The sequence below is a fragment of the Carcharodon carcharias genome, chromosome 31 (genome assembly GCF_017639515.1).
Source record: "Carcharodon carcharias isolate sCarCar2 chromosome 31, sCarCar2.pri, whole genome shotgun sequence".
NCBI classification, from domain to species: domain Eukaryota; kingdom Metazoa; phylum Chordata; class Chondrichthyes; order Lamniformes; family Lamnidae; genus Carcharodon; species Carcharodon carcharias.
In genome coordinates this window covers 9,734,690-9,761,545 of record NC_054497.1, presented here as the reverse complement: position 1 = coordinate 9,761,545, position 26,856 = coordinate 9,734,690, and the positions used below count along the sequence as shown (strand labels likewise).

The following is a 26,856-nucleotide window of genomic DNA, read 5'->3' as shown; positions in this document are numbered from 1 at the left end:
CTCATCCTGTAAACAATTTTGGAAATTTATTTTGAAACGTACTGCTCATCGGTAACTTCATCCACTTTAAAGATTTATTTCAGTTTTAGGCATGCCTTTCTGCTTAGTAGAGAGCATGCGTGATTATGAATGACATAGAGAGGTTCAAAGATTCCTCAGTCTTTATATTTCAGTTTTGCCATGATTTGTCCTTTGACTTTTAAAGTTGTCCCACCAGGACCCTGTAATTTGATAGACGAGGGTTGCAATGTAATTTGTTTGAGCTATTTGACTTCATCTGGTAAAACAGAAACCCCTGTTCCTGTGCCTAGTTTTAAACTCTATGGGGTGTGCATCCAGTTTGAGTTTAATACTTGTTTTCAGCATCATTTAACCCCCCCCCCCCCCCCCGCCCCCCCAGGAAGGTTAGTTCCTTTGCTGTGGTTCTCCCACTTCTTGTACGTAGCTTTGTTTTAAAATTCTCCCTCTTTTTACAGGTTGTTAAGTGTTTTTGAGTGACAAACAGTTTTCAAGTGGCTAATTTTTTTCACAGTTGTGGCACTCTGCACCACGCCCACTGCTCGAAACATCTTGAAGAATTCCTTCTAGAATGAATTATTCAAAATGCAGTAACTGTTATGGCGAAAGTGAAAGAAAATAAAGACTTTGCTTTTATATAGCACCTTTTATGAAGTGAAGACTTCCCAAAATTCCTCAGAGCCAACAAGGATAAATATTGACCAGTACTCCATCATGAACTATCCTGCACTTCTTCAAATAATGCCTTGAGTCTTTTATGCCCTCCTGTAAGGGCAGATGGGCCACATGTTACCAGAGTACTTGTCCTTAGTGCCTCGGTCAGTGTTTAATCCTCCTGCACTGTGCTCTGTTACAGAACAATGTGTGACTCCTCGCGTCCTATTACCATTTACCCAACATCTCTCCTCTCTGGAAGGCGCTGGTTCCCACTGAGCAACAGGTCCAAGGGTACCTCTTCCAAGCACTCGTTCCTCATTTGTGAAGCTGAATAGTGAGCGCTGGAGCAGTTGGATCATGGGGTGCCTCACGTCCAAGGCCAACCTCATCCATACGCGTACATTCCAGAAGAGACTAGTATGATTGAGAGCAGGAACCCACCAAAATTTCTTTGAAAATCTCACGTGGAGATGGTAACAGTTGTCCTAACCCAGCACTACCTTGGTTTAACAAATTTAGCACATCAGAGGGAAGTTCCTTTTGAAAGCGGTTGAATTCCACAGCATCTATTAACTTTTCTTTTTAAAGTTAACAGTGAATAAACATTTACTTATTTTGACTTAACTTGTAGATTAAAATCTTTTCTGGAAAGGATAACTGCAGCTTTTTATAGAATTTTGAGCTGTAATTTGATCTGGGTCAATGGAGTGTAAATCCATTCGAGTTATATTTATTATTTGTTCTCTTTGGGTCTTAATAATGCTTTCATGCCAGAACTATGTTAACCAATTTGCAGGAATGACAAGACTCCATTTCTCTGTGACTAGATCAGGTTGCTCACAACCTTGCACTATTAGGCTCTGAGCTAAGTTTCCAACTCCAAAATCAGCAACATGGTCGCTTCCAATCTACTGCAGGAAACCCTTATTCTTGCCTTGGTTATCTCTAGACTTGACTATTTTATTCTTGTCCTGGCCGGTCACCCATCTCGCATCCCCCATAATCTTGAGTTAATCTAAAACTCTGCTGCTCATATCCTAACTTGCACCAAGTTGCATTCACCCATCATCAGTATGCTTGTTGACTTATAATGGCTCCCAGTCCACCAATTCCTTGATTTAAAAATATTTATCCTTGTTTCCCTCTGTGGCCTTTGTCCCTCCCTTGCACCCCCATCTCTGTAACATTCTCCAGCCCTACAACCCACAGAGATATCTAGGATATTCCAATTATGGCCCTTTGCATATCCCCCCTTTTAATTGTTCCACCATTGGCAGCCGTGCCCTCAGCTTGGGATCCTGGGATCTAAGCTCTGGGATTCTCCCCCTGAACTCACCCTCTCTCTCCTTCTTCGAGGCACCCCTTAAAACCTACTCCTTTGACCAGCAGCTATAACTCCTTATGTTGCTTGGTTTTAAAGTTTGTATGATTATGTTCCTGTGAAAGAACTTGGGATGTTCTGGTACCTTAAATGGATGTCATTGTTGCTGCTGTCAACCCATAAAGGCCAGCACTGGTTAACACCTTATGTTCTTCAAGCAGTTTTGAGGACACCCATGCATTAATACTCTACCACCTATAAAGTAGACTAGGATGGGAATGTTGAATGGGCAGCCTATTGTGCACTCTGCCCAATTCTTTTTATTGCCTTCAATTAAATTGTATGTTTCAGGCAATTAGCGGCTCACAGCTTTGACCTCACTTAGGACTCCTTTCAACAGCTACAGATTGCAGGAGAGTGACAGCCATCTTACTGTTTCCAGGTGCTTACCTATATTGTCCATTCCATGAACAGCAGGGAGCCCATGGTGAAGGAAACAGTAATGAAGGAAGAGATGCATCTGCCACACAAAGCGCCTTGGCAAACCTACAATGCCTTTTGAATATTACAAAGTATTTCTTGCACAGGAAAAGCCCATGCAGTTCAACTCCAGTCCATGCCAGTTTTCTTGCTTCACACCTTCTTCATCTCACCCCATCAACATACCTGTCTATTTCTTTTCTCCCTCCTGTGTTTATCTAACTTTTACTTAAATGCATCTATGCTATTTGCCTCAACCACTCCCTGCTGTAGTGAATTCCATGTTCTCAGTAGTAAGTGGTCAGTTAGCTGGACAGCTGGTGAATGATGCTAACAGTGTGGATTCAATTCCCCTACTGGCTAAGATCATCCATCTGTGGTGACCCTTAGGTTAAACTCAACACCAGTTGTCTCTCTCTAATGAGAGAGCAGCCTATGGCCCGCTGGGACTGCAGTGACTCACATTCTCACCAGTCCCTGGGTAAAAAAGTTTCTCCTGAATCCCTGACTGGGTTTATTTGTGACCATCTTATACTTATGGCTCCACTTCAGGTCTTGCCTACAAATGAAAACATCTTCTCTGCCTCTACCCTATCAAACCATTTCATGATCTTAAAGACCCCTATCACCCTTCAGTCTTCCCTTTTCCACAGTGAAAAGCCCCAGCCTGTTCAATCTTTCCTGATAGATGTAATAAATCTATAGTTTTCCATAGATTGGTAAACTTTGATGACAGGCAATAATCGAGAGGACTGCCCACCATTGAGGTCGCCAACTTTTGGAGTAAAATTTGACTTTGGTTGACTCTGGTTTGCTTTGGAACAGCAATTTTTCTTTCATCCAAAGGCGAACTCAGAAGTCTGAAGAGTAAGGTGATGTGACCGAGACACTCTTTAAAAAGCCAAAAATGGAAATCTTCAACCTTGTTGAAGACAATGTTCCTGCCGACAGATGAGTAAATTAAGTATTGGCCAGTGTGATTCCTATAAATAGACTAAAGTTTAGATAATATTTTTAAAAAACCTGCACTGGATTCTTGTAAAGTTTTAAGCCTGGGTGTATATTCCCATCATATACTGTCAAGAAAGCAAACATTGAGCCCAATGTGTCAGTGCAGATGCTAGCTCCACAACAGATCTATTTATTTTAGTTCCATTTCCCTGCTCTTTATAACCTTTGTAATGTTTTCTCATTGTGTTTATCAAATTCCTTATTAAGTATATTTTACTTGGTTTTAATAGCTAGTTGTGGGAATGTAATGAATGGTCTAATATGCTTCTATATCAAAGAATTCCTCTAACCTTCAGGTTTTGTGCTGTTTGTACTTTGGATCCTTTCTTACTGCTGGACTAACCAGTGGAAATAACTGCTCACTATATAGCTTCTCAAATTGTGTCATCAGGGCGATCAATTTTATTAGGCGGTGTGTAGTGATGCAGCTTTCTCCATTTCCTATTTTTAGCAACAATAAAGTCAGTAATGTGAGAGAAACTGAAATGCCAGTTGCAATAGAGGAAAATATACCAAGTATGCATCACACTTCCAACAGAGGCATGTTGCATTTGCAAGTAGCAAAGTATCAAAAGATTGAGATGATAGGATAAATTATGAGAGCCAAGCCTTATTAACATCATCTCAGCTCTCAGCATGTTATTGCCTACAGCGCACTCAAGAGTCTGTTGTTTGGGATAACATAAAGAGTTGTAACATTACTGATCACATATCCTTCTGTTGTGACAGTACATGGCAATGAACAGTCATTTCTTACACTGGTAGCACACATTAATACCTGTTTTTTTCTGCTTTATTCAACACAATTATCCAATGGCGGAGCAGGCTCAAAGGGCCGAATGGCCTACTCCTGCTCCTAAGTCCTACGTTTGAATGTTTTCATTAACAACGTCAGCTTCGCTCAGTGGCTACTGCACTCATTGCTGAGTCAGAAGGTCATGGATTCAAGCCCCACTCCAGAGACGGAGCACAAAATCTAGACTGACACTTCAGTGCAATACCAACAGAGTGCTGCATGGTCAGAGGTGCTTTTGGATTGGATGTAAAAGAAGCCACAGTATTCTTGTGAAGAAGAGCAAGGTGAGCTCTCCCTGGTGTCCTGGCCAAAAGTTATCCCTCAACCAACATCAGAGAAGCAGATGGTCATTATCAGATTACTGTTCGTGGGGGCTTGTGGTGTGTAAATTGGCTGCCACATTTCCATTACAACATTATCTACACTTGACATGATAGAAATGTAAGTCTTTTCTTCCATCTTTTACCACATAACAGCTTTGATGCTATGAATCCATTGTAGGAATTCTTGGGTGCCATTTATAAGAGGGATGGTAAGTTGCTGTATAGTTTTTGGTCTCCAAACCTCAGGAATGATTTTATACCTGGATTTAAGGGATTAATTTGTGGGACCAGATTGAGTAACCCTGGTTTGTATGCCCTTGAGTTCAGAGGGCTGAGTTGTAACCTAATTGAGATGAATTAAAGCAATAAAAGGTTTCGCAAGGGCAGATACATTATTTTCTCTGATGGGGAAATCCAGAACAAGTGGGCTTTTGGAGACTGATCCAATCTCTCCCCAAAACTCTCCCCAAAAAGGGCGGTGGATAGTGGAGCACCATTAAAATTCTCAATTCTGAGATTGCTCAATTTTTATTAGGTAAGGGTATTGAGGGATACAGTCAAGATCTAACTGAATGGCGGAACAGGCTTGAGGGGCTGAATGGCCTCCCCTGTTCCTACGTTTCTAGACACACGTTTTATAGCAAGTGAAGGGGAAAAAAGGGAGAAATGGATTTTACTCTTTTCCATCCGAATTTTATATATTTTGTCCATTTTTTTAGTGCCCCCCACATTGACCGTGAGATTGTGACTTTGTTTCGTGCTGTGTCTTGTTTAATTGTTCAACATATTAAGGATGTTTGTTAGCAGGAAGAAGAGAGAGAGCTGTGCTATCACTGATCTGGTGACACTGCATCACCCTTTTTGGCACATTGAGGGAGTGCTGTAATGTCAGAGGTGCTGTCTTCCTGATGAGACGTTAAATCTGAGGCTCTGTCTGCCCTCTCAAGTGCATGTAAAAAAAAAAAATCCCATGACACCATTTCGAAGAAGAGCAGGGGGCTGTTCTCCCCGGTGTCCTGGATAATACTTATGCCTCAACCAACCTCACACAAAAATAAAATTGTCTGGTCATTATCATGTTAATGTTTGTGGGAGCTTGCTGTGCGCAAATTGGCTGCCAAGGTTCCAATGTTACAACAGTTCCTACATTTCAAAGGTGGGTGTAATAAACCTTCCCCTGCTCCAAAATCCCTAAACCACTTTAGAACATCTCGCTGGTCATGACAGGCACTATATAAATGCAAGTCTCTCTTTTTTAAAATTAAAATGGTCTCAACCCCGGAGCATAAAGTTGATTATAGTACCCCCTTGGCTTTGACCCATCCGAAATCAGTTCAGTACAAGAAAAGAACAGCATTGGGATTATATAAACTTTGGTGAAGCAGTATACCTTCTGTCCCACCGGTCCCCATATGCCTCTTCTCAGTTCCATTTGTTCCTTCCCTCCGTTACAGGTCTATTATTCGTACTCTTCCCCCACGCCCCTATTGCTTTTCCTCAGCTTTTTTTTCTCTCCCTCCCTCCCTCCCTCCCTCCCTCCCTCTTGCTCACGTTGTCCTCCGTCCACGCTACTCTTTGCATTTCTCATCCTGCACCTCCCACCTCCTGTTCCGCGGGCACTGGGACAGTGAAACACACGGACTTTTTGCAAGCCACCCACCTCAGCCTGTGAGTGGACGGACACTTCCATCAATCAGTTGGGCTTCGCACACTTTTGACCGTCCCGCCCACTGGAAAAAGCACGTTTTTCCACCCTCCCTCCCCCGGTTTTTTTTATATGTCTTTTAAATAAAAAGGAAGATGCTTTTTTTTTCGCGGCTGTAGCGGTGTCAGCTATTGTCACTTGTGATACAGTCTGGGGACAGCGGCAGCCTGATGTTAACAGAGCTCAGTAGACAACTGGTAACTTTTTCAACTTTGCTTCAGGTAAGAGCAACTTTCGTGAAACTTTTATTGCGCCTAGTTCTTTGCAAACTTTTTCCCCCCTTTTTTTTAAAAAAAAAAATGATGCACTTCCATCTCAAAGTGACTGTGATCAGTTTCCGTACCGAATCGAAAACCTGTCTTGATCAATTTCTGGGTGAACGGAGTCCACACGAGAAGAAAATTAACTGTTTTATATGCTTATTTCTGAAAATTTGGGATTCCTTTTGTCTGTTTCCTTCCCAGTGGGGCAGTCAGCTCACTGCGTTGAGTTACATTCAGATGTTATAGCCTTTGGAAATGGAAATAATCCTCTGTATTGGCGTCTGTGTCTGTTAGTGAATGATTCCTTTTTAAACTGATCTTTATTGTTGTTTGTCCGAGACGTGTGCTTACATCCGGAACTCAGGGTAAATTGTTTAATCTCATCTCACCTGTATACGTATTGAATACTCCCGCCCCATTGTAACTCTTTTGAGTACAAACCCATTTCCATCTGTTTCAGATGAAGTTACATTATCTCATACTTTGCCATTGTGAGATTTGAACTCTTGATACTCTTTTGAGTAAACCTGTTTCCATCTGTTTCAGATGAAGTTACATTGTTTCATAGTTTGCCATTGTGAGATTTGAACTCTTGATCTTGGGGTTACAAACCCAGTACCATAACCACTTGGCTATTTAGGCCAAGTTCCTGCCCCATTGTATGTGTGCCTGTTAACATAATTATTTATGCATCAAATCAGATTATCCAATGAAGTTAATTTTGAAGTAATTAAATTCAAATTTCATCAGCTGCCTTGGTGGGATTCGAAACCTTGTCCCCAGAGAATTGCCCTGGATCTTTGGAATACTAGTCCGGTGACAATACCACTATGTCACCGCCTCCCCTTAAACTGGACACACCGGCACTGCCCTAGTCCCTAATATCTGGAATTTCTCTCCTGAACCGCTCGCTCTCTTTTTTTAAGACCTACCTCTTTAACCAAGCTTTTGTTCACCTGTCTTAATATTTCAAAGTGTGGCTCCGTGTCAAATCTTGTGCGATAACAAACCCTGTGGAAGCCTCTTTGGGTCTCTTACCATGTTCCATGTGCTCTGTTGTTGTCCGTGGGTCTGACCTTGCCCAACCCATTAACCTTTGCAAAGCCAAACCACACCTGTGTACAGATGTTGATTGTATGACACAGGCAGGGTCCAGAGCTGCCCGAATAATCTCTAAAACGGGGTGGGCGGGGCCCGGAGGTGTTTTGGGGTTGTTGGGGAGGGGGTGTAGCGGTTGGGTGAGGGGAATGTCAGTTAGCTCAGTTAGCTAGAGCCTGGTGCAGAATAATACCAATCCCTGTACCAGCTGTGGTAGCTCATGGAGGCTTGCCTTCTTGCCACTTGATGTGGAGTGGTGCCCCTCATGTTTCTTTAGTGGATTATGACTAATTACACTACCAATTACTGATTTAGTTAAGAGGACACTCCCTCCCTGTGTGCAGTGCATTGTGTTCCAGGCTCTGACAGGTTGTGTGTGCTGCAGCAGATCTCTGAGAGACCATGGTTTACCCACTGAATCAACCACCAAATATTCCGCCCGTCACTTTCAGTGAGCTGCTCGTTGTGTGTTCAGCATTGTGGTTGAGTCGGAGCTGCCTGCTAAACTGTACAAGGTTTGATTTCCAGCTTGTGTTCATGGTTAGGGTAGTGCAGCGGGAACAGTTGCATTGTTATTATTGACTTTCAAGTCCCTTGGTTATGGAGGTGGGGCTGACTCAGCTGCTGCTGACCCTACTACCACCTTGCTGTGTGTAGACCTTAGGTGAGGATGAGAATGCGCTCTGATGATCCCTTTAGTTGCGTATGCTGTCAAGGGGATCCAGTAACAATGGTTCTGTTACTTGGACTAGAAATCCAGAGGTCTGAGCTAATGATCTAAAGACTTGAAGGTCAGATCCCATTGGTAGCCTGGGGTTTAAATTCAATTAATCAAATAAGCCAGGAATTAAAAGCTAACATCAATGAAGGTGACCATGAAACTACTGGATTCACTACCTTAAGGAAGGAAGGAAATCTGCCATCCTTACCTGGTATGGCCTACTTGTGACCCCAGACCTACAACAAAGTGCTTGACTCTTAATTGCCCTCTGAAATGGTCGACTCCATTGTACTCAATAAGATGGCTCACCACCACCTTCTTGAGGATGATAAGGGTGAGGCAATAAATGCTGAACTTGCCACAACCCATAAATGAATTTTAAGTGTCGACCTTCTCCATTAGCCTGATGTGCTGGAACTCTTGCTTCCTGTGCCCATGGTGCAGAACAACAGCAAGAACTGGAAAGACATCTGAAGCAGGTGAAGCAAAACTACACGTACATCTGTCAGAGTATAGCAAAGGAACAAGTTGAGGCAGGTCCGGTGGTGGCTGAATCACTTCCAAAACAGCGGCTGTTTTGTAATTGCCAACTTTCCTTTTGTTAGAACAAAATTTGTCAGTGTCTCTGTTAACCATTGACTCACTGGGTAGCACTCTTCCCATCGGAGTCAGTGTCCCACTCCAGAGACTCGAGCGCACAAAAACTAGGCTGACACTCCTGGAATGGCACTGAGGAAATGCAGCACCGTTGGGGTTGACATCTTTCAGGTGAGACCATAAACCCAGGACTCCATTGGCGTCTCTGCTGGATATAAATAAAATCCCATGAAAGTATTTTTGGGGGAAAAAAAGTGGTTGGCAGTTCTCCCTGGTGTTTAATATTTATCCCTGAACCAACATCACATTTTTTAAAATAGAAAATGAGTCATTATCACGTTGTATTTTGTGGGGTCTTGTGTGCAAATTGGCTGCTGTTTTTTTAAATTCATTCATGGGGTGTGGGCATTGCTGGCTGGGCCCAGCATTTATTGCCCATCCCTAACTGCCCTTGAGAAATTGGTAGTGAGCTGCCTTCTTGAACTGCTGCAGTCCAAGTGGTGTAGGTACACCCACAGTGCTGTTAGGTGGGAATTCCAAGATTTTGACCCAGCGACAGTGAAGGAACAGTGATATATTTCCAGGTCAGGATGATGAGTGGCTTGGAGGGGAACTTCCAGGTGGTGGTGTTCCCATGTGCCTGCTGCCCTTGCCCTTCTAGATGGTAGTGGTCGTGGGTTTGGAAGGTGCTGTAAAAGGAGGCTAGGTGAGTTCCTGCAGTGCATCTTGATGCTGCTACTGTGCATCGGTTTTGGGGGGAATGAATGTTTAAGGTGGTCGATGGAATGCCAATCATCTGCTTTGCCCTAGATGGTGTCAAGCTTCTTGAGTGTTGTTGAAGCTGCACTCATCCAGGCAAGTGGAGTGTATTCAATCACACTCCTGCCTCAACTGGTTCAAGTCTTTGGATAGATTAAGATTATAATCTATAGGAGCAAATGAGTTTGAAATAGAAGCTCTGCTTACTAAAAGGTGAGTTATAATTGCGGTATTTGCCTAGAATCCTCTGTGGTCAATGACGTAGAAATTGTGTGCAGCCTGTGTGGATGTATAGATTTGAAAGACCGCAGTGATGTGTGCACATAATATTGTGCCAAATGTGTGAGATTATTGGGAAGAAGTGTGAACTATCTATTTATAATTTGTACTGTGTAGCCCAATCTCAGTGAGTAACACTTTGAGTCAATAAGTTTAGAGACTTGAGCACACAATCTAGGCCGACTCTCCAGAGCAATATTGACTGAGTGCTGCACCGTCAGAGGTGCTGTCTTTTGAATGAGACTTCAAATCAATGCCCTGTGTGCTGTCTCTGTTAGATGTTTTTTAAAAAAAAACTTCGGAGAGAGCAGGGGAGTTATCCCCACTGCCATGGCCAATATTAACCCCTCGAGGAATGCCACAAAAACAGATGATCTGGCAATTTTCATATTGCTGTTTGTGGGAGCTTGCTGTGCACCAATTGGCTGCCAGATTTCCAGCATCGCGCAGTGACTACACTCAAAAGTGCTTCATTGACTGTATAGTGTTTGGAATGTCCTGAGATCGTGAAAGGCGCTGTATAATTGCAAGTCCTTTTTAAACGAAGGTTACTTAACTGATGCATTTTGTTTTTAAAACTCTTTCCCCCAAGGGAGGAGCCAGGCCATTTAAGAGGGAAGCATTTTTCACAGAAGGGATAATAGTATTCTGGAACCCGCTTCCCAAAAGGCTGTGGATGCTGGGGGAGTAATTGAAATTTTCAAGACTAAGATAGGGTTTCTTTTCGTTAGGTCAATAATATATGGAGATGAGGTAAATTTCGAATGTCAGAACAGACTCAAGGGGCTGACTAGCCTATTCCTTGTGCTATGGAGGTGGGTGACCCCCAGTTGTGAAGGGCGTGTGGGGCTATTTTTGCCTCAGTGACGCCCCCACCTATGAAATTTAAAAGCCCGAGGTAGGCAAAGGGAACCACATTTAAACAGTTCTTCCCTAGTAAGTGGCTCAAGAATCCTGACTTGAGGCTTCAGCTTTTGCACAGTGAGTGGTAATGACTTGGAGCTTAGTGCCAATGAGGGTGGTGGAAGCGAAGACTGATTTCAAAAGGATATTGGATGGGCACTTCAGGGAATAAACTTGAGAGGTATACAGGGATAAAGGGGACTGGAGCTGACTGGATTGCTCTACAGAGTGCCAGCATGGACTCTGGGCCGAATAGTCTCTTTCTGTGATGTAATGATTCCAAAACCTGACCTAGGGTAGGAACATAATGAAAGGGTGGATTTAGTTTGATGTGGGAAGGCAATTATAAGGTTAACGGACATCATAGTCAAGGGTTAATGAGACCCATCGTAGATTATCTTTTGAATTCAGCAGACTCTGCATTGCCTGGGATTGAATTTGGGATTGTCTGGTTTGTCCATCTTTTTCTTTAACCAGTTGAGTCACAAGACATTTGAGATCTTTCCCTGAATAAGTGCCATTATGTGACAGTAAAGGCCACCATAAACATTGTACAGCACACTATGAAAAGGGGTCCTTTTAAATTCTCTGAAAATTCTGTAATCAGACAGACTTCAGAACATCCCAAAGTGCTTTACAGCCAATGAAATACAACAGAGGTAATAAATACTGCTGTAATGTAGATGATAAAATCTATGATTTTATTTCCTTTCCTCATTTATTATTCCCTCATCTGGGCAAAAATCCATTAATTTTTGTTTATAATTGGCAAACGTTTGCATTCCGTCTAGAGAGAGAGAGTTGAGTATATTTGCTAACCGCTTCCTAGTTTCAGTTCGAAACATGTGATTTAAGCAGCAGCTGGAGGATTGACTTGTGCAATACATTTCCTTCCTTGTCTGGTGGGAAATCACCAGGAAAAATTAAGCCTTGCCCTGATCTGACCTAATAATTAAAGGGATTCCCTCCAATATTGCTTGCAAGAAAGAGATCTGGACTTAGGTATGGTGGTGGAGGCACATCGACATTCAAAGTTCATTTTAGAAGGAACCGTCAATTGTATTATCTTTCTTTTTAGTAAAACAAATGTGTCAGGGATCGAAAGGTTTTGGAGATACTATTGTTGCTTAACTTTATTCATTTCCTGCACCCCAGGGTGTTGGGGAAGGGAATAAAGTAAAGGGTTGGTGGGTGATGTGGGAAAGGAACCCGTGGCCCAATTCTTAGATGTAGACATTGGATGATTCAGTCTCAAAGACAGTGATGAATTCTTCTCAAAAGCCCTGGCATCCTGCCACGATCTCATATCTCCAGCTTTCAGCAGCCTCAAAATGGCCTTGGACTTGGGGCAGAGTGCCCTCCTCCAACCACCCCACACACCCACCCAACCCCTTTTGTTGATACCACTTTGACTTATTTCCAATAAAGATGCAAACTTCTAATTCAGATAAAAAAAAATTAAGGAGAAGCAAGTTGGTCATATTACCACCTGCTCAGCACTTTTGACTTCCTTGATTTTTAAATCTGACTCTACTGATGGATTGTTCCAAAGCTGCTTCAAGATTTTTTTTAAGACCTGTTCTTGATTTGCTTTTAATTTTGTTCCCTTTAATTCGCCACTGTACCAGGAGGTTGAATGAAAGAGCAGATTCTGTCATCCTTGAATAAATACAAAAGCTTTCATTCTCCTGCGCACCTTTTCACTTTATCCCTTGCTTGGTACGTTTTGGAGTGTTTCAGTTTTAAAAATGCAGTATGCGTAAAATGTCCTTCGATTTCTCTGTACTTGTGACTCTCTCAAAGAATGTAGCAAGCCCCGAATATACAGCTGGGCAGGATCGAACACACAAACAGCGTGGCACCATGTGCCAAGTCACTAGGTGAATTGCCCTTCTCTTGGCAAGTGTGTGGGAATTGCGACAATTAGTTGTCATATGGACACCTAGACATCGAATTAGGAGTAAGAGCAGACCATTCGGCCCCTCAAGCCTGCTTTGCCATTCAATAAGATCATGACTGATCTGATTGTGGCCTCAACTCCGCTTTCTGGCTACTCCTAATAACCCTTGTTAGCTTGATTTGTTGGCTTACTGAGCTGGACTGAGGACCCTGCTAAGTGGGTAACCTACTATTCCCTTGTGTTTTAAGGAGATGAAAAATCTTTAATTGTGGAATGTAAAGTGTGGAGATGTTGAGATGAAATTTTATCATGTACGTCCGAAGAACTCACTAAAGGAACAACGAGGGGCTGTGAAGGATCTGATTGTGAGTACCTGTTCTATTTTTGTTCCTGTCCCAGTCTTCCTGTGAAGTACAGAACCCCTCCCTGTCTAAATAACAAGAGGGAATGTGAGGAAGGTTTATAATCAATGAATGTTTCTGGATTTGGTAGAATCATAAGAGGAGGCCCATTGTGTCTTTGCCAGTTCTCTGGAAAGTGCCACCACTTAATTCCACTCCCCACGACCCTGCAAACCTTCTCCATTTTTAACATATATACCTAATTCCCTTTTGAAGGGTTTCTGCGGGATTTACTACCACTGGCCTTTCAGGTAGCGTCTTCCAGACCATAGGCCATTTTGGAAAAAAAAAACACAGTAATCTCTTCATCTCCCTCTGGCAATTTTGTTCATCTTTAAAAGAAAATCTCTGAAAGAAAGAGAATATTGATATTGGAAAGCATTTTCTAGTTTTTCCACTCCGTGTGGTGAGTATGATAATTGGTGTGCTACTTTCTTTTTTATTCATTGGATGTAGGCATTGCTGGCTAGGCCCTTGTTCAGAGACATATAGAGTCAATCACATTGCTGTGGGTCTGGAGTCACATGTAGCCAGACCAGGTGTGGACAGCAGATTTCCTTCCCTAAAGGACATTAATGAACCAGATGGGTTTTTACAACAATTGACAATGTTTCCATGGTCATCATTAGACTTTTAGACTAGATTTTTCTTGAATCCAATTTCCACCATCTGCTGTGGTGGGATTCAAACCTCGGTCCCCAGAGCATTGTCCTGGGTCTCTGGATTACTAGTCCAGTGACAATACCACTCTACCATTGCCTCCCCTCGTTATGAGGGGTCATGCGCTTTTCCATGCATGTTGTAGCCTGGAGCCACAGACAGTGATGGTAGAGACTCCAACATTCTTTCCATCACATGGCTGACCAGGAGTCTCTCCCATACTTACCACCTGCCGTTGGCATGTGTTGGAAGGGTTTATAGGTTGATACTTAACCCATTTGACTGCATTATGAATGCCCCTTCTTTGGTCGTCAAGCCTAGGGTGAGACTTGAACCCAGAGCTTCTAGCTCAAAGGTAGGGACGCTACCTACTGTGCCAGAAGACCTCCTGACTATGATGATTAAGTGACTAAAACTAGAGCATCCTGTGGAAAGAATGGGCTGATGAAATTTTGGGTCCCAGTGTAGGCTTTTTAAGTGTAATGTAAATTTAATGCTTTGAGTCAGTTCTTTAAATAGTGAATGGCCCATGATGTCACAGCCAGCCATACTGTCCCAGCTATTCAGATGACTCATGCTCTTTAAGAGTCAATGTAGAAATTCCCTTCCAGTTTTAACCTGTGGGGGACCAAATTTCAGATCAGTATGAGCTGTACTTCCTCCTGTCTCTTTATTTAGATGAATTGTCCTTACCTTTGCCTGCTAGGCCCACCATGTGTCAATGACGCCACCTTGGGTTTGACTGTGCTCTTATGCTGAGTTAACTGACCCAAGCCAGGGTAAGGATGTGAACTCGGCTGGTGGCACTCTTGCCTCTGAGTCACAAGGTTCTGGATTCAAGTCCCGCTCCAGGGCTTGAGGACAAAAATCCAGGCTGACGTTCCAATGAGGGAGTGCTGCACTATCTGAGGCACCGCCTTTCAAAAGTGGTGTTAAACCAAGGCCCTATCTGCTTGCTTGGGTGGATGCGAACAACCCCATGGCACTATTTTGAGGAAAAGCAAGAAGTTTATCCCTGGTGAGCTGGCCAATATCGATCCCTCGATCAACATCTCAAAAAGCAGATGATCTGGTCATTATCACATTTCTGTTTGTGGGAGCTTGTTGTGTGCAAATTGGCTGCCACATTTCCATTGGTTGCAAAGTGTTTTTGGACCTCTGGTGGTCATGAAAGGCATTATCTCAGTGTGAATCTTTTTTTTAAAAAATTGTTGGCTTCATCTTCCCCTACTAGGGATTGTGAGAATGTTGATTAGGACTCCCACCAAGTTATCAATTGTAGAAAATTCATGGCACTTTGAGTGCAGCTTCATGTTGGCTCGGAGAATGAGCTCTCGCATGGGGTTTAATTTGCTATCCAGTCTCCTCCTCGAAGAATGCCTTGTGTAAGATACCGGAGAGTGGATGGAAACTTCTAGAAACATTTCCCTGGGCAAGCTATTGCCTTCAAGGGAGAAATTTGGACAGATTACTTATGGGGAAGGGGTGGAATCGATTGTGTTTGTTGTGGGGAGGGAGGTGAGAGACAGGAGCAGTGCCTAATTATGACCCCATGTTACCCATCTCGCTTGCATTGCTTGGGAAGGGTAGCAAATGGAAATGCAATTGTGTGTCATTAGGGGGGATTAGGGCATGGAGCGAGGAGGAAATGAGCATTTATTCTCCAGAGGGGACAGAAATTAGGTGTATTTGTCTTTAGATGCACTTGTTGGAGGCTAGTTGACTGCAGGTCTCAGAGTTGCAGGCATAGGGGGACAAAATGGTGGATGAATATCCTGTCAAATATATATAAAAAAAAATCTTTACAATAAATTCATTTTTTCTTTCTCAGGTGGCTTTCTTCTTCGTTATATTTTTGTCAGAAAGCTGTCTCGCTTGTAACTTTAATGGTTTTGAACCACACACAACAACTTATGCCGAGAAAATTAAGAAGCTGGTGAGTTGCGGAGGGAGTGGGTTGGGTGTGAGGGTTACTTGCTCATAGAGTCAATCACACAGAAAGAGGTCATTGGACTTATTGTGCCTGTGGCAATTCTTTGCAAGAGCCTCCAATTAGACCTGCTCCCCTTTCCTTTCAGGCACTTTCCCTGCAATTTTTTTCTCTTTTCACATATTTATCCAATCCTTGGTTCGGCAGTCACTGTTGAATCTGCTTTTTGGCAGCGCCTCATCAGATTGCAACAACCGGCCAGTTAGATAAACTCATCAAAAGCAGGTCTGACAGCGTCTGCGGGAAAAAAAGAAACGCGTTGACATTTCAGACTGTGACCTTTCATTAGAACTGGAAAAAGTTAGAAATAATGGGTTTAACGTAGAACAACATCCTTATCTCTCCTTTTATACTCTTTGCTGATTCTGTGTCCTCTGGTTACTGATCCTCCTGCCAGTGGAAACAGTTTCCCTTCATTTACTGTAATCAAAGCCCTTCCCTAATTTTGAACACTCCTATTTGATCTCACCCTTAATTTTCTCAGCTCTCGGGGAAAATAATCCTGACCTTTCCGGTTTCTCCATGGAACCGAAGCCCCTCGTTCCTAGTAACTTGCTGGTACACATTAGGCCCCTCACTCCCCAAGGCCCAGGCATCCTTTGTAAAGTGCGCTGTCCAGAATTGGACTCATTCCCTGTCTTTCCCTGGATTTGAATGAGTAGATTTGTGGTGCTGTGCTAGAGGCCCGAGCCCAAATTTCAATTTTTCCCTGAAGGTGGAGCCTCTTGTAGTTGATCAGGTGACTGCCAGTCGGGGATGTGACGGGGCAGCTTTGGAACATTAGATTAACCATTCCCTGCTTGGCCTTACAAAGGCCTGGAACCAAGTATTGGCGAGTAGATGGAAACTTCTAGAAACATTTCCCTGGGCAAGCTATTGCCTTTAGGGGAGAAGGCAGGGTGGAAACCTCCAGCCCAACCTGCTGCTTTCTAATAGTGAGTTCACAAGCAGGCTTGGCATGAATCATTGTCTTCACTATGGTTAGGGGCTTGACAGGGTAGATGCTGAGAAAATCTAGGGTACAAGGTCACAGCCTCAGAATAAGGAGTCAGCCATTTAATACTCAGTTGAGGAGAAATGTCTGCATTTGGAGGGTTGTGAATCTTTGTAATTGTCTACCCCAGAGAGCTGTGGGGTGCATTCAAAATTGAGATCAGTACATTTTGGAAAATTAGGGGATGTGGGGATGGTGTGGGAAGGGGGAGATCAGCCAGGATCTGGTTGAGTAGTGGCAGAGGCTCAAGGGGCCAAATGGTCTACTTCTGCTCCTAGTTCTTATGCTCCCATATTGGCCTAGGAGACTGCAGGGAGGGAAGTGGTTGGGGCAGAGGAGAGAGCAGAGCGTAGAGGAAATTCAATCTTCATCTAAAAACACTGGTTCTATCTGGGCAGCTCAAGTGCATACATTGTCTGATGGTGCGCCATCTTATCAGAGTGAACTCAGGAAGCATTTTTTGACAAAGTGTGAAATGCCTCTCTCTTTTTCCCCCTCAAAAGTCTGGATCAACATAGTTTAATCAGGTAAGGGATGTGGATCCAGAGTGGGAAATGGAGTTGAAAAGAGATCTATTGTGGTCAAATTAAACAGCAGAACACATTTGAAGGACTGAATGGCCTCCTCCAGTTCATCTGCACTTGAGAATGAAATAATACTTTACATTTTACTTCAGTGAACTGCAAAATTGGTCACAATAATTAACTGGGAGTCAATGGCTTTCTGGGTGAAGTTGGGAAATGAAAGAGTTGGCACAGATTGATTGATCAAATGGCTTTTCCTGTTGTCAAAATATTGTTTTTTTTAAATTAAAGCACCCGTCTATTATATTCAAAAAGCCACCATGGAAGGAAAAAAGTTCCTTCACTCGCTGTTTATGTATGTATGTATTTATTTATTTATTTATTTACAGAGCGACAATCTTCCTACAGACTACAACCTCACTGTCTTCTTCCAGGATACTGCCAGTCTGGTAAGTTTTAGTTCAGCCCAGTTCTGTGTAAAGGACGATTAAATTATTTGGGTGATGGGGGTTAGGGTGGAAAAGCCAATGATTTCAGTTGGTAAAAAAGACATTTTGTGCAATGACCAGAGTTCCCCTCGTTTTCTAAGAGAAACATTCTACACACTGGCTGACTTCCCTCATTCCAATACCTTCCCTGTCATTATCACATTGCTGTTTGTGAAATCTTGCTGTGCACATTTCCTACATTACATCAGCAACTACTCTTCAAAAAGTACTTAATTGGCTTCAAAAGCATTTTGGGGCATCTGGTGGTCATGACTTGTATTTTATGTAATGTCATTTATTTTTTTTTTGTGTGTTTAACACAAAAACGGGACATTCATCCTGCATTGGTGGTAACTCTTTGCAGGAGCACTTATTCTCTTACACGTTCTGTCTGGTTTGAAACCGCAACCATACATTTGAAATTCAAAATAATGTAGAGGCAGGAAAGTGCTGGAAATACTCAGTTTCCTCACTTCACAGTCAAGCTGAGTTCGTGTTTCGAGCCGACTATGACTCTTCTTCAGAGCTGTGACTGTGGAAGCCAGTCTTTGGTAGATACCTTATCAAACACCAGGAGGGAAATGGAAAGCAGTGAAAGTGACCAAGGCGAGATAGACAAGCGGAATTCCCGTTGAAGAGCAGAGCTTCTTCAAGGTAGGCTTTCCTGGAAGAGCTGCGGGAGTGGACTAAACACGCACAATACTGCGGATACTGGAAACCTGCAATAAAAGTGGAAAGTGCTGCAACTACTCGGGTCTGGCAGGATCTGTGCGGAGAGAGAAACGGAGTTAACGTTTTAAGTTTAACGTGACCCTCCTTTGGAACTCCCCTGAAATTCATCCTTCCTCCTACCCTCGTCTCCTCGGCCTTCACCTCCTCCAATCTACAGGAGCTTTTGAAACCCATAGGGATGGTATCTGAACATGTCCTGATTTCCATTGGCATCTTGCGCTAAGAAATAACAGGTAGCCCAGCACTTCAAAGCATGCTGGGTAATACTCTGCGGATGGCCTTTTCTTTTCAAAAGTTAAATGGGATGAAAGCCATCTGCTGAGCAACAGTGAAGCTCGTGCTGCACAGAATGTGCTCTATTTGGTACGTGGGGTTTTTCATGTAACTTTGCAAACTTGTCCTTTTTTAATTCAGTTGCATTTCTGGTTCTTTGCACCAGATTGTTGATACCAGCTGTTTGAAGTTTTAAGGGTGGGACATTGCAACCTTGGGTGTTTTTTTTTGATGCTGCAATGATTTACCTCCGATAAAAGATGAGATGTGCTTTTCACTTCCTCTCGTTTTCTCTTATGCCCCCTCGCAGGCAGAGGTAGAGGGAGCAGCATGCTGCATTCTAACATACGGCAGGAACAGCACAATTTATCAGGACGCTGTTTATCCCGTATTTCAGATCTTTCAAATTCGCACATCTGTGCGTTTGTCTGCTCCTGGCTGAAGGATTGTTTTTTTTTTGTCCCTCCACCCCTGCTCCCATTGGTGCATCAACACCACCCTCCTCCATGCTCGCAGGTTCATCACAACTGCATCACTCCCACCCCCCACCCCCCCCCCCCCCCCCCCCCCCCCCCACCCCCTTGCCAACTCACAGGTTCACCAGCAACCCCTGCTTGCTTGTATGATATCTCATGCCAAAGTTCTCCTTTTATTTTTATCATTGAGAGTTGGTCACCCTGCCTGTATCTAACTCTGTGCTGTACCTGCCTTGAGAGTGTTTGATGGGGATAGGGTAGAGGGAGCTTTACTCTGTATCTAACCCCGTGCAGTACCTGTCCTGGGAGTGTTTGATGGGGACAGTGTAGAGGGAGATTTACTCTGTATCTAACCCCGTGCTGTACCTGTCCTGGGAGTGTTTGATGGGGACAGTGTAGAGGGAGCTTTACTCTGTATCTAACCCCGTGCTGTACCTGTCCTGGGAGTGTTTGATGGGGACAGTGTAGAGGGAGATTTACTCTGTATCTAACCCTGTGCTGTACCTGTCCTGGGAGTGTTTGATGGGGACAGTGTAGAGGGAGCTTTACTCTGTATCTAACCCTGTGCTGTACCTGCCCTGGGAGTGTTTGATGGGGACAGTGTAGAGGGAGTTTTACTCTGTATCTAACCCCGTGCTGTACCTGCCCTGGGAGTGTTTGATGGGGACAGTGTAGAGGGAGCTTTACTCTGTATCTAACCCCGTGCTGTACCTGTCCTGGGAGTGTTTGATGGGGACAGTGTAGAGGGAGATTTACTCTGTATCTAACCCCGTGCTGTACCTGTCCTGGGAGTGTTTGATGGGGACAGTGTAGAGGGAGATTTACTCTGTATCTAACTCTGTGCTGTACCTGTCCTGGGAGTGTTTGATGGGGACAGTGTAGAGGGAGCTTTACTCTGTATCTAACCCTGTGCTGTACCTGCCCTGGGAGTGTTTGATGGGGACAGTGTAGAGGGAGCTTTACTCTGTATCTAACCCCGTGCTGTACCTGTCCTGGGAGTGTTTGATGGGGACAGTGTAGAGGGAGCTTTACTCTGTAACTAACCTGGTGCTGTACCTGTCCTGGGAGTGTTTGATGGGGACAGTGTAGAGGGAGATTTACTCTGTATCTAACCCCGTGCTGTACCTGTCCTGGGAGTGTTTGATGGGGACAGTGTAGAGGGAGCTTTACTCTGTATCTAACCCCGTACTGTACCTGCCCTGGGAGTGTTTGATGGGGACAGTGTAGAGGGAGATTTACTCTGTATCTAACCCCGTGCTGTACCTGCCCTGGGAGTGTTTGATGTGGACAGTGTAGAGGGAGCTTTACTCTGTATCTAACCCCGTGCTGTACCTGTCCTGGGAGTGTTTGATGGGGACAGTGTAGAGGGAGCTTTACTCTGTATCTAACCCCGTGCTGTACCTGTCCTGGGAGTGTTTGATGGGGACAGTGTAGATGGAGATTTACTCTGTATCTAACCCTGTGCTGTACCTGTCCTGGGAGTGTTTGATGGGGACAGTGTAGAGGGAGCTTTACTCTGTATCTAACCCCGTGCTGTACCTGCCCTGGGAGTGTTTGATGGGGACAGTGTAGAGGGAGCTTTACTCTGTATCTAACCCCGTGCTGTACCTGCCCTGGGAGTGTTTGATGGGGACAGTGTAGAGGGAGCTTTACTCTGTATCTAACCCCGCGCTGTACCTGTCCTGGCAGTGTTTGATGGGGACAGTGTAGAGGGAGCTTTACTCTGTATCTAACCCCGTGCTGTACCTGTCCTGGGAGTGTTTGATGGGGACAGTGTAGAGGGAGCTTTACTCTGTATCTAACCCCGTGCTGTACCTGTCCTGGGAGTGTTTGATGGGGACAGTGTAGAAGGAGCTTTACTCTGTATCTAACCCCGTGCTGTACCTGTCCTGGGAGTGTTTGATGGGGGCAGTGTAGAGGAAACTTTACTCTGTATCTAACCCCGTGCTGTACCTGTCCTGGGAGTGTTTGATGGGGACAGTGTAGAAGGAGCTTTACTCTGTATCTAAATCCCTGTTGTACCTGTCCTGGGAGTGTTTGAACAGTATTGGGGAAGCTTTGCATGGTACATGTGCTATTCTGAATTAGAAAACATAGAGATCATGCAGCTGGGGTCCTGTTTTAATCAGAGTGGGAAGTCAAGTGTGGAGAGAGGAGAATCCAGGTTTCCAAGTGACCCAGTAACTGTTGACTTTAAGATTGGGAACATGTTGGAGGGGAAGCTGGTTGGGACTATGAACTGGGGGATTTGAAGGAAGGAAAAGTGGCTAACGCCAGGTGCCAGAATGTGATATTGTTCAACTCTGAGCAAATTGTCAAAGGGAGGGGGAGCAAATTTTTCTCTTTTTCTTTTTTAGATATGATCTTTGTTTCCAGTAAAATGAATTTCTGTGCCAGAAATCAAATTTTCATCCAAATCCTTTGGGTAGGTGTGGCAGGACCTGGACTTTTCATGTGGGCATTGAGTGGAGTAAAGTGATTTACTAGCGCCAATGAACAGCACTTGTGATGTGCCAAATATTACAAAAAGGAAATTGTCAGGATGCCCAAAGGGTGTCATCAATTTGCATTTCATGTTTTAAAGTGTAGGTTGAAGGGTGCATGCATGACAGCAGCCATTCTGAGTGGAATTTTAACCCTGGTCATGGTACCACAAAGAAAAATTGCAGAACGTTTATACAACGCACCCACCACCACCCAACCTTGCCCTACATCCAAGCATGTTTCAATGCTTCCTTTAGTAGTTAAGATTACGGTTATTTAATTTGGACTTTTTTACTCTCCGATTTTTGCAGCTCCTATTCTCCTGAAATGGAGAACTTGTAGCCTCCCATTTCCTTCATTTTAAATGATGACTACCAAAAGAGCCAGCACAGATGCATCAGGCCAAATGTCTGCTCTGTACTGTATTATTATTCCATGACTCTATAGATTCCAGGCCAGTAATGGGTCATTTTGGGAGGTCCTGTGACCCTATGGGTAGTGTCCCTGCCTCTGAGCCAGAAGCTCCAGGTTCGAGTGCGACTCTGGGACCTGCTAGCCAAGGAATGTGTGTCCGTAATGTGGCCAAACAGGTTGAGAATCAGCCTGTAAACCCTTCCAACACGCATCAATTGCAGGTGGTAAGAGCGAGTGAGATTCCTGGTCAGCCATGTGACGGGAAGAGTGTTGGAGCCTCTACCATCACTATCCATGGCTCCAGACTACAACATACATGTAAAAGCACATGTTGCCACAGCAACTCTGACTCTCTGAGTGAACTGTAAGCCACTGACTTTAGAGCCAACAGGTTTATGCTCCACATGAGTTTAATTCCAATTTGCTTTCTTTAATTCCATCAACATATCCTTCTATTCCTTTCCCCCTTGCGTGATTATCTAACTTCCCCTTAACTGTTCTTTTCTGTGCTGTCTGCCTTGACCATTCCATGTGGCAGTGAGTTTCACTTTCTTGAATGAAGAAGCATCTCTGATTTGTCTCTTGCACTTATTAATCAGCACCTTTCTATTTATGGCCTCTTGCTTTGGACTCCCCAACAAGTTGAAACATCTACGCTTGCTCTATTGAATCCTACTCGAAGAAAGATTTGCTTTTATATATCACCTCTCATGAGCACAGAACATCCCAAAGAGCTTTACAGCCAATGAAGTACTTTTGAAGTGTAATCACCATAATGTAGTAAATACAGGAGCCAATATGTGCAGAGCAAGCTCTCACCAACTGTAACGTAAAATGACTGGATAATATTTTAGCGATGTTGTTTGAAGGATAAATATTGGTTGGGACACTGGGTAGAGATCCCAGCCCTTCTTCACAATTACTTGTTCTTCTTGGAAATAACATCTTGGGATCCTGGGTATCTTGGTAGTTCAGAACTTTAATATCGCTGAAAAGAGAGATGTTGCTGAAGGTTATCATCGTGCACTCATCAGGACAAATGCAAGAATACCGAATTTCAAATGATCACAACAATTTATACTAGAGGAGAAGAGAGTACTGATTTGTTTTCTCCATGGCGACGCCTTAATTAGAGTAAACTTGCTAACCAGTCAGTTTCCTGTGATGACTGTCACTTTAAGATCAGTTCAACTGCATAGGGAGGTCACATGGTTAGTGCGGGGGAATAAATTCCAGGAAGGGGATTCCTAGAAAAATTGGCTGCATGAGGGGCTGGCTGGATGCAAGCAGCCACGGAAGCTCTTGTGTAAATAATGTTTGTTTTTGTTTGACTAAGAAGCCTCCCAGAGCATGTTTTTATATACCATTTTCTCCTGCAATATAAATTGTTGAAATTTAACATCCTTGCATTTATCCTGATGAGAGCAAGATGAAAAGTCATTCTGCTGTCCTTCAGCAACATGTCTCTCTTTTCAGAGTTATACAGCACAGAAACAGGCCCTTCGGCCCGATGTACCTTTGTTGGCCATCTAGCACTTGGCCCGTAGCCTTGTATGCTATGGCAGTTCAAGTGCTCATTTAAATACTTCCCAAATGTCGTGAGGGTTTCTGCCTCTACTACCCCTTCAGGCAGTGTGTTCCAGAGTCCAATCACTATCTGAGTGAAACAAATTTTTTTCAAATCCCCTCTAAACCTCCTGCCCCTTATCTTAAATCTATGCCCCCTGGTTGTTGACACCTCCATTTAGGGGAAATGTTTCTTCCTATTTATACCCCTCATAATTTTGTACACCTCTATCAGGTCCCCCCTCCGCCTTCTCTGCTCCAAGGAAAACAACCCCAGCCTATCCAGTCTCTCTTCATAGCTGAAATGCTCCAGCCCAGGCAACATCCTGGTGAATCTGCCCTGTGCCCTCTCCAGTGTAATCACATCCTTCTTATAGTGTGGCAGCCAGAGCTGCACACGGTACTCCAGCTGTGGCCTAACTAGCTCCAACATAACATCCCTACTCTTACATTCTATGCCTCGGCTAATAAAGGCAAGTATCCCATATGCCTTCTTAACCACCTTATCTACCTGTGCTGTTGCCTTCAGGGATCGATGGACAGCAATATTTACTCTGTATCTAACCCTATGTTGTACCTTCCCTGGGAGCGTTTGGGCAGTTGACCACCTAAGCACATAGGGCCTCGATTTTAAAAATAGGACCTCCTGGCAGTGCAGCACTCCCTCAGAACTGTCCTTGGAGTACCAGACTAGGTTTTTGCACTCGGGCCTCTGGTGTGGGATTCGAACCCACATACTCCTCCTGATTCAGGTGTGGGTGCTACTCACTGAGCCACACCTGATGTTGTTGGGTTGCCTCTCAGGCTCTAGGTACAATGATGGTTGATTAATGTTATCTCCTAACCTTGTCTGACCTGTCAACTTTATTGTTTCACCCACAGGACGATTGTTGCATTGAGCTGCAGGCGATGTTGGTGCTGAATAGGTCAATCGGGCACCTCTATCATCACTCCATGGATAAACTCCAAAATTTGACCTCCGCTGTCCTAATGGAGCTAATATTTCTAAAGGACTGTCCTGTTCAGGTAAGTTTCCCATGCGCTTTTACAGGCAATTTGGGGGAATTCAAAGTTCACACTATTCTTGACCTATTTCACTTTCCCGGCCCTGATACCCATTGTAATCACAGGGTCCAGGAGCCTTTTAAATTTAGTCTGATCATAGTTTCACATTGAGTGCACTGGAAGTAGCTTCAGTATGAAGGTTTTTACATTTTTTTTTTAAATGGGATGTGGGCATCACTGGCAATGCCAGCATTTGTCATCCATCACTAATTGCCCTTGAACCGAGTGGCTTACTAGGCCATTTCACAGGGCAATTGAGATCCAACCATATTGTTGTGGATCTGGAGTCACATGTAGGCCAGACCAGGCCATAAGGATGGTAGGTTTCCTTCAGATCAGGAGGGTTTTTACAACAATCGATGATAATTTCATGGTCACCATTACTGGTACTGGCTTTATATTCCAGATTTATTAATTGAATTTAAATTCCACCCGCTCCCTTGGTGGGATTCGAACCCAGTCCCCACTCAGGTTGTTGCTCTGGGCTTCTGGATTACTAGCCCAGTGACCTTACCACTACAACATCATGTCCCCTTAATGTGTGAGCCATTGCTCCATTTAAAATAGATGGATAAGTGTATGATAAAGGGCTAGACATGACCTTTCCCTCCTCGATGCTGGGTTTAAATCTATCCATTGATACAATGGACTGCCCCTCTTTCATCTGCTGATTGTAAGAGTTTTGTGGGAGATGTGTTCCCGGTGAGCTCGAGTCCATTGTGTGAAACTACCCTCAATTATAGCCAAGCTGATGTAGAAAATGGGGACAGTTTTGTTGTTCATTTGGCTTTTTTTAAGCTTGCTCTAAAGAAAGACTTGCATTTATATAGCACCTTTCACGATCTCAGGACATGCCAAAATGCTTTCAGGCCAATGATGCCCTTTTGAAGTGTCGTCACTGTTGCAAAGTAGGAAATGCGACAGCAGCCAATTTACACACAGCAAGCTCTGCAAATTAGCAATGTGATAATCCGTCTTTGGTAATGTTGGAGGGATAAATATTGGTCAGGACACCTGTGTTTTGGCAGGGTGGTCTCTCCTCCTCTTTGGATCCTGTTGCTGTATTGTTCACAACTAGAGGCTTTGTCTGTCCTCTGGATAATGTTTCACCTGGAAGTCTATACCTTTGGTGCAGTGCTCCCTCAGTACCACTCAGGGAATTCTTGCCCAGCTTACTTGCTCAAACCTTTAAGCGGCAACCTTCTGACTCACTGCGCACTGACACCGCACTGAGCTGCTTTTGAGGATTAAAAAAATAATAATTTGTATATCTTCCTGCTAATTGTGGCTCTCTCTCTTTCATTCCTCAACCCAGGAATCCTCTAACTGTGAAGTGGTGCGAATGAGATCCTCAGATCTTCTCCAGGACTTGATGAGATGCTTCAGATCTTTCGATACGAAACATGACCAGATGAAATGTGACTTCAGTCAATGCACTTTATATACCTGCCTAACAGGTAAAGGCAGCCCTGTTTCTGCAGCTTTGCTCCTTCCTGGGATGGGGGTTTGAGGGGAAGATGGTCAGCTGTACTTCACACTTGAGGGCAACGGTAACACAGAATAAGGCGCAAGGCTTTTCCCATTTGGGAGAAAAGCTGGCCAGTGGTTCTGTAACAAGCGGGCAAGCTTTATCCAGTCGTAGAATCCTACAACACAGATAAGAGGCCATTCAGCCCATTGTGCTTGTGCCAGCTCTTTCAAAGAACTATCCAATTATTCCCACTGCCCCCTCCTCTTTTCCTACAGCCTTTGCAATTTTCTCCCCTTCATGCATATGTCCCATTTCCTTCTGAAAATTACAATTGAATCTGCTTCCACCAAAGGGCCAGCATAGGTATGATGGGCCAAACGGCTGCCTGCTGTACTGTTTAAGTCTATAAATATCAGCAGTGGGTGACTTATCACCTTGTGCTTGCAGTTTAAGGCTCTGCAGAGACACTGTGATAGGTAGAGCAGAA

At 43.9% G+C, this 26,856-nt stretch overlaps 1 protein-coding gene across 4 annotated transcripts in view; it reads left to right on the top strand.

Moving 5' to 3' along the window:
* Positions 1 to 6,295: 6,295 nt before the first annotated feature.
* The window catches only part of LOC121271824, a 30,203-nt gene continuing 9,642 nt past the window's right edge, over positions 6,296 to 26,856 (top strand). The window contains exons 1-6 of one of the 4 annotated variants that reach the window (XM_041178118.1): positions 6,303 to 6,532; positions 13,080 to 13,196; positions 15,724 to 15,828; positions 17,790 to 17,849; positions 24,716 to 24,859; positions 26,214 to 26,355. In XM_041178118.1, coding sequence (XP_041034052.1) covers positions 13,128 to 13,196; positions 15,724 to 15,828; positions 17,790 to 17,849; positions 24,716 to 24,859; positions 26,214 to 26,355 — 520 coding nt within the window. In that variant the 5' untranslated portion in view covers positions 6,303 to 6,532; positions 13,080 to 13,127. Of the gene's footprint in view, positions 6,533 to 8,120; positions 8,188 to 13,079; positions 13,197 to 15,723; positions 15,829 to 17,789; positions 17,850 to 24,715; positions 24,860 to 26,213; positions 26,356 to 26,856 lie in introns of those variants that run through there. The other 3 variants (XM_041178120.1, XM_041178119.1, XM_041178121.1) reach the window with 3 other exon arrangements.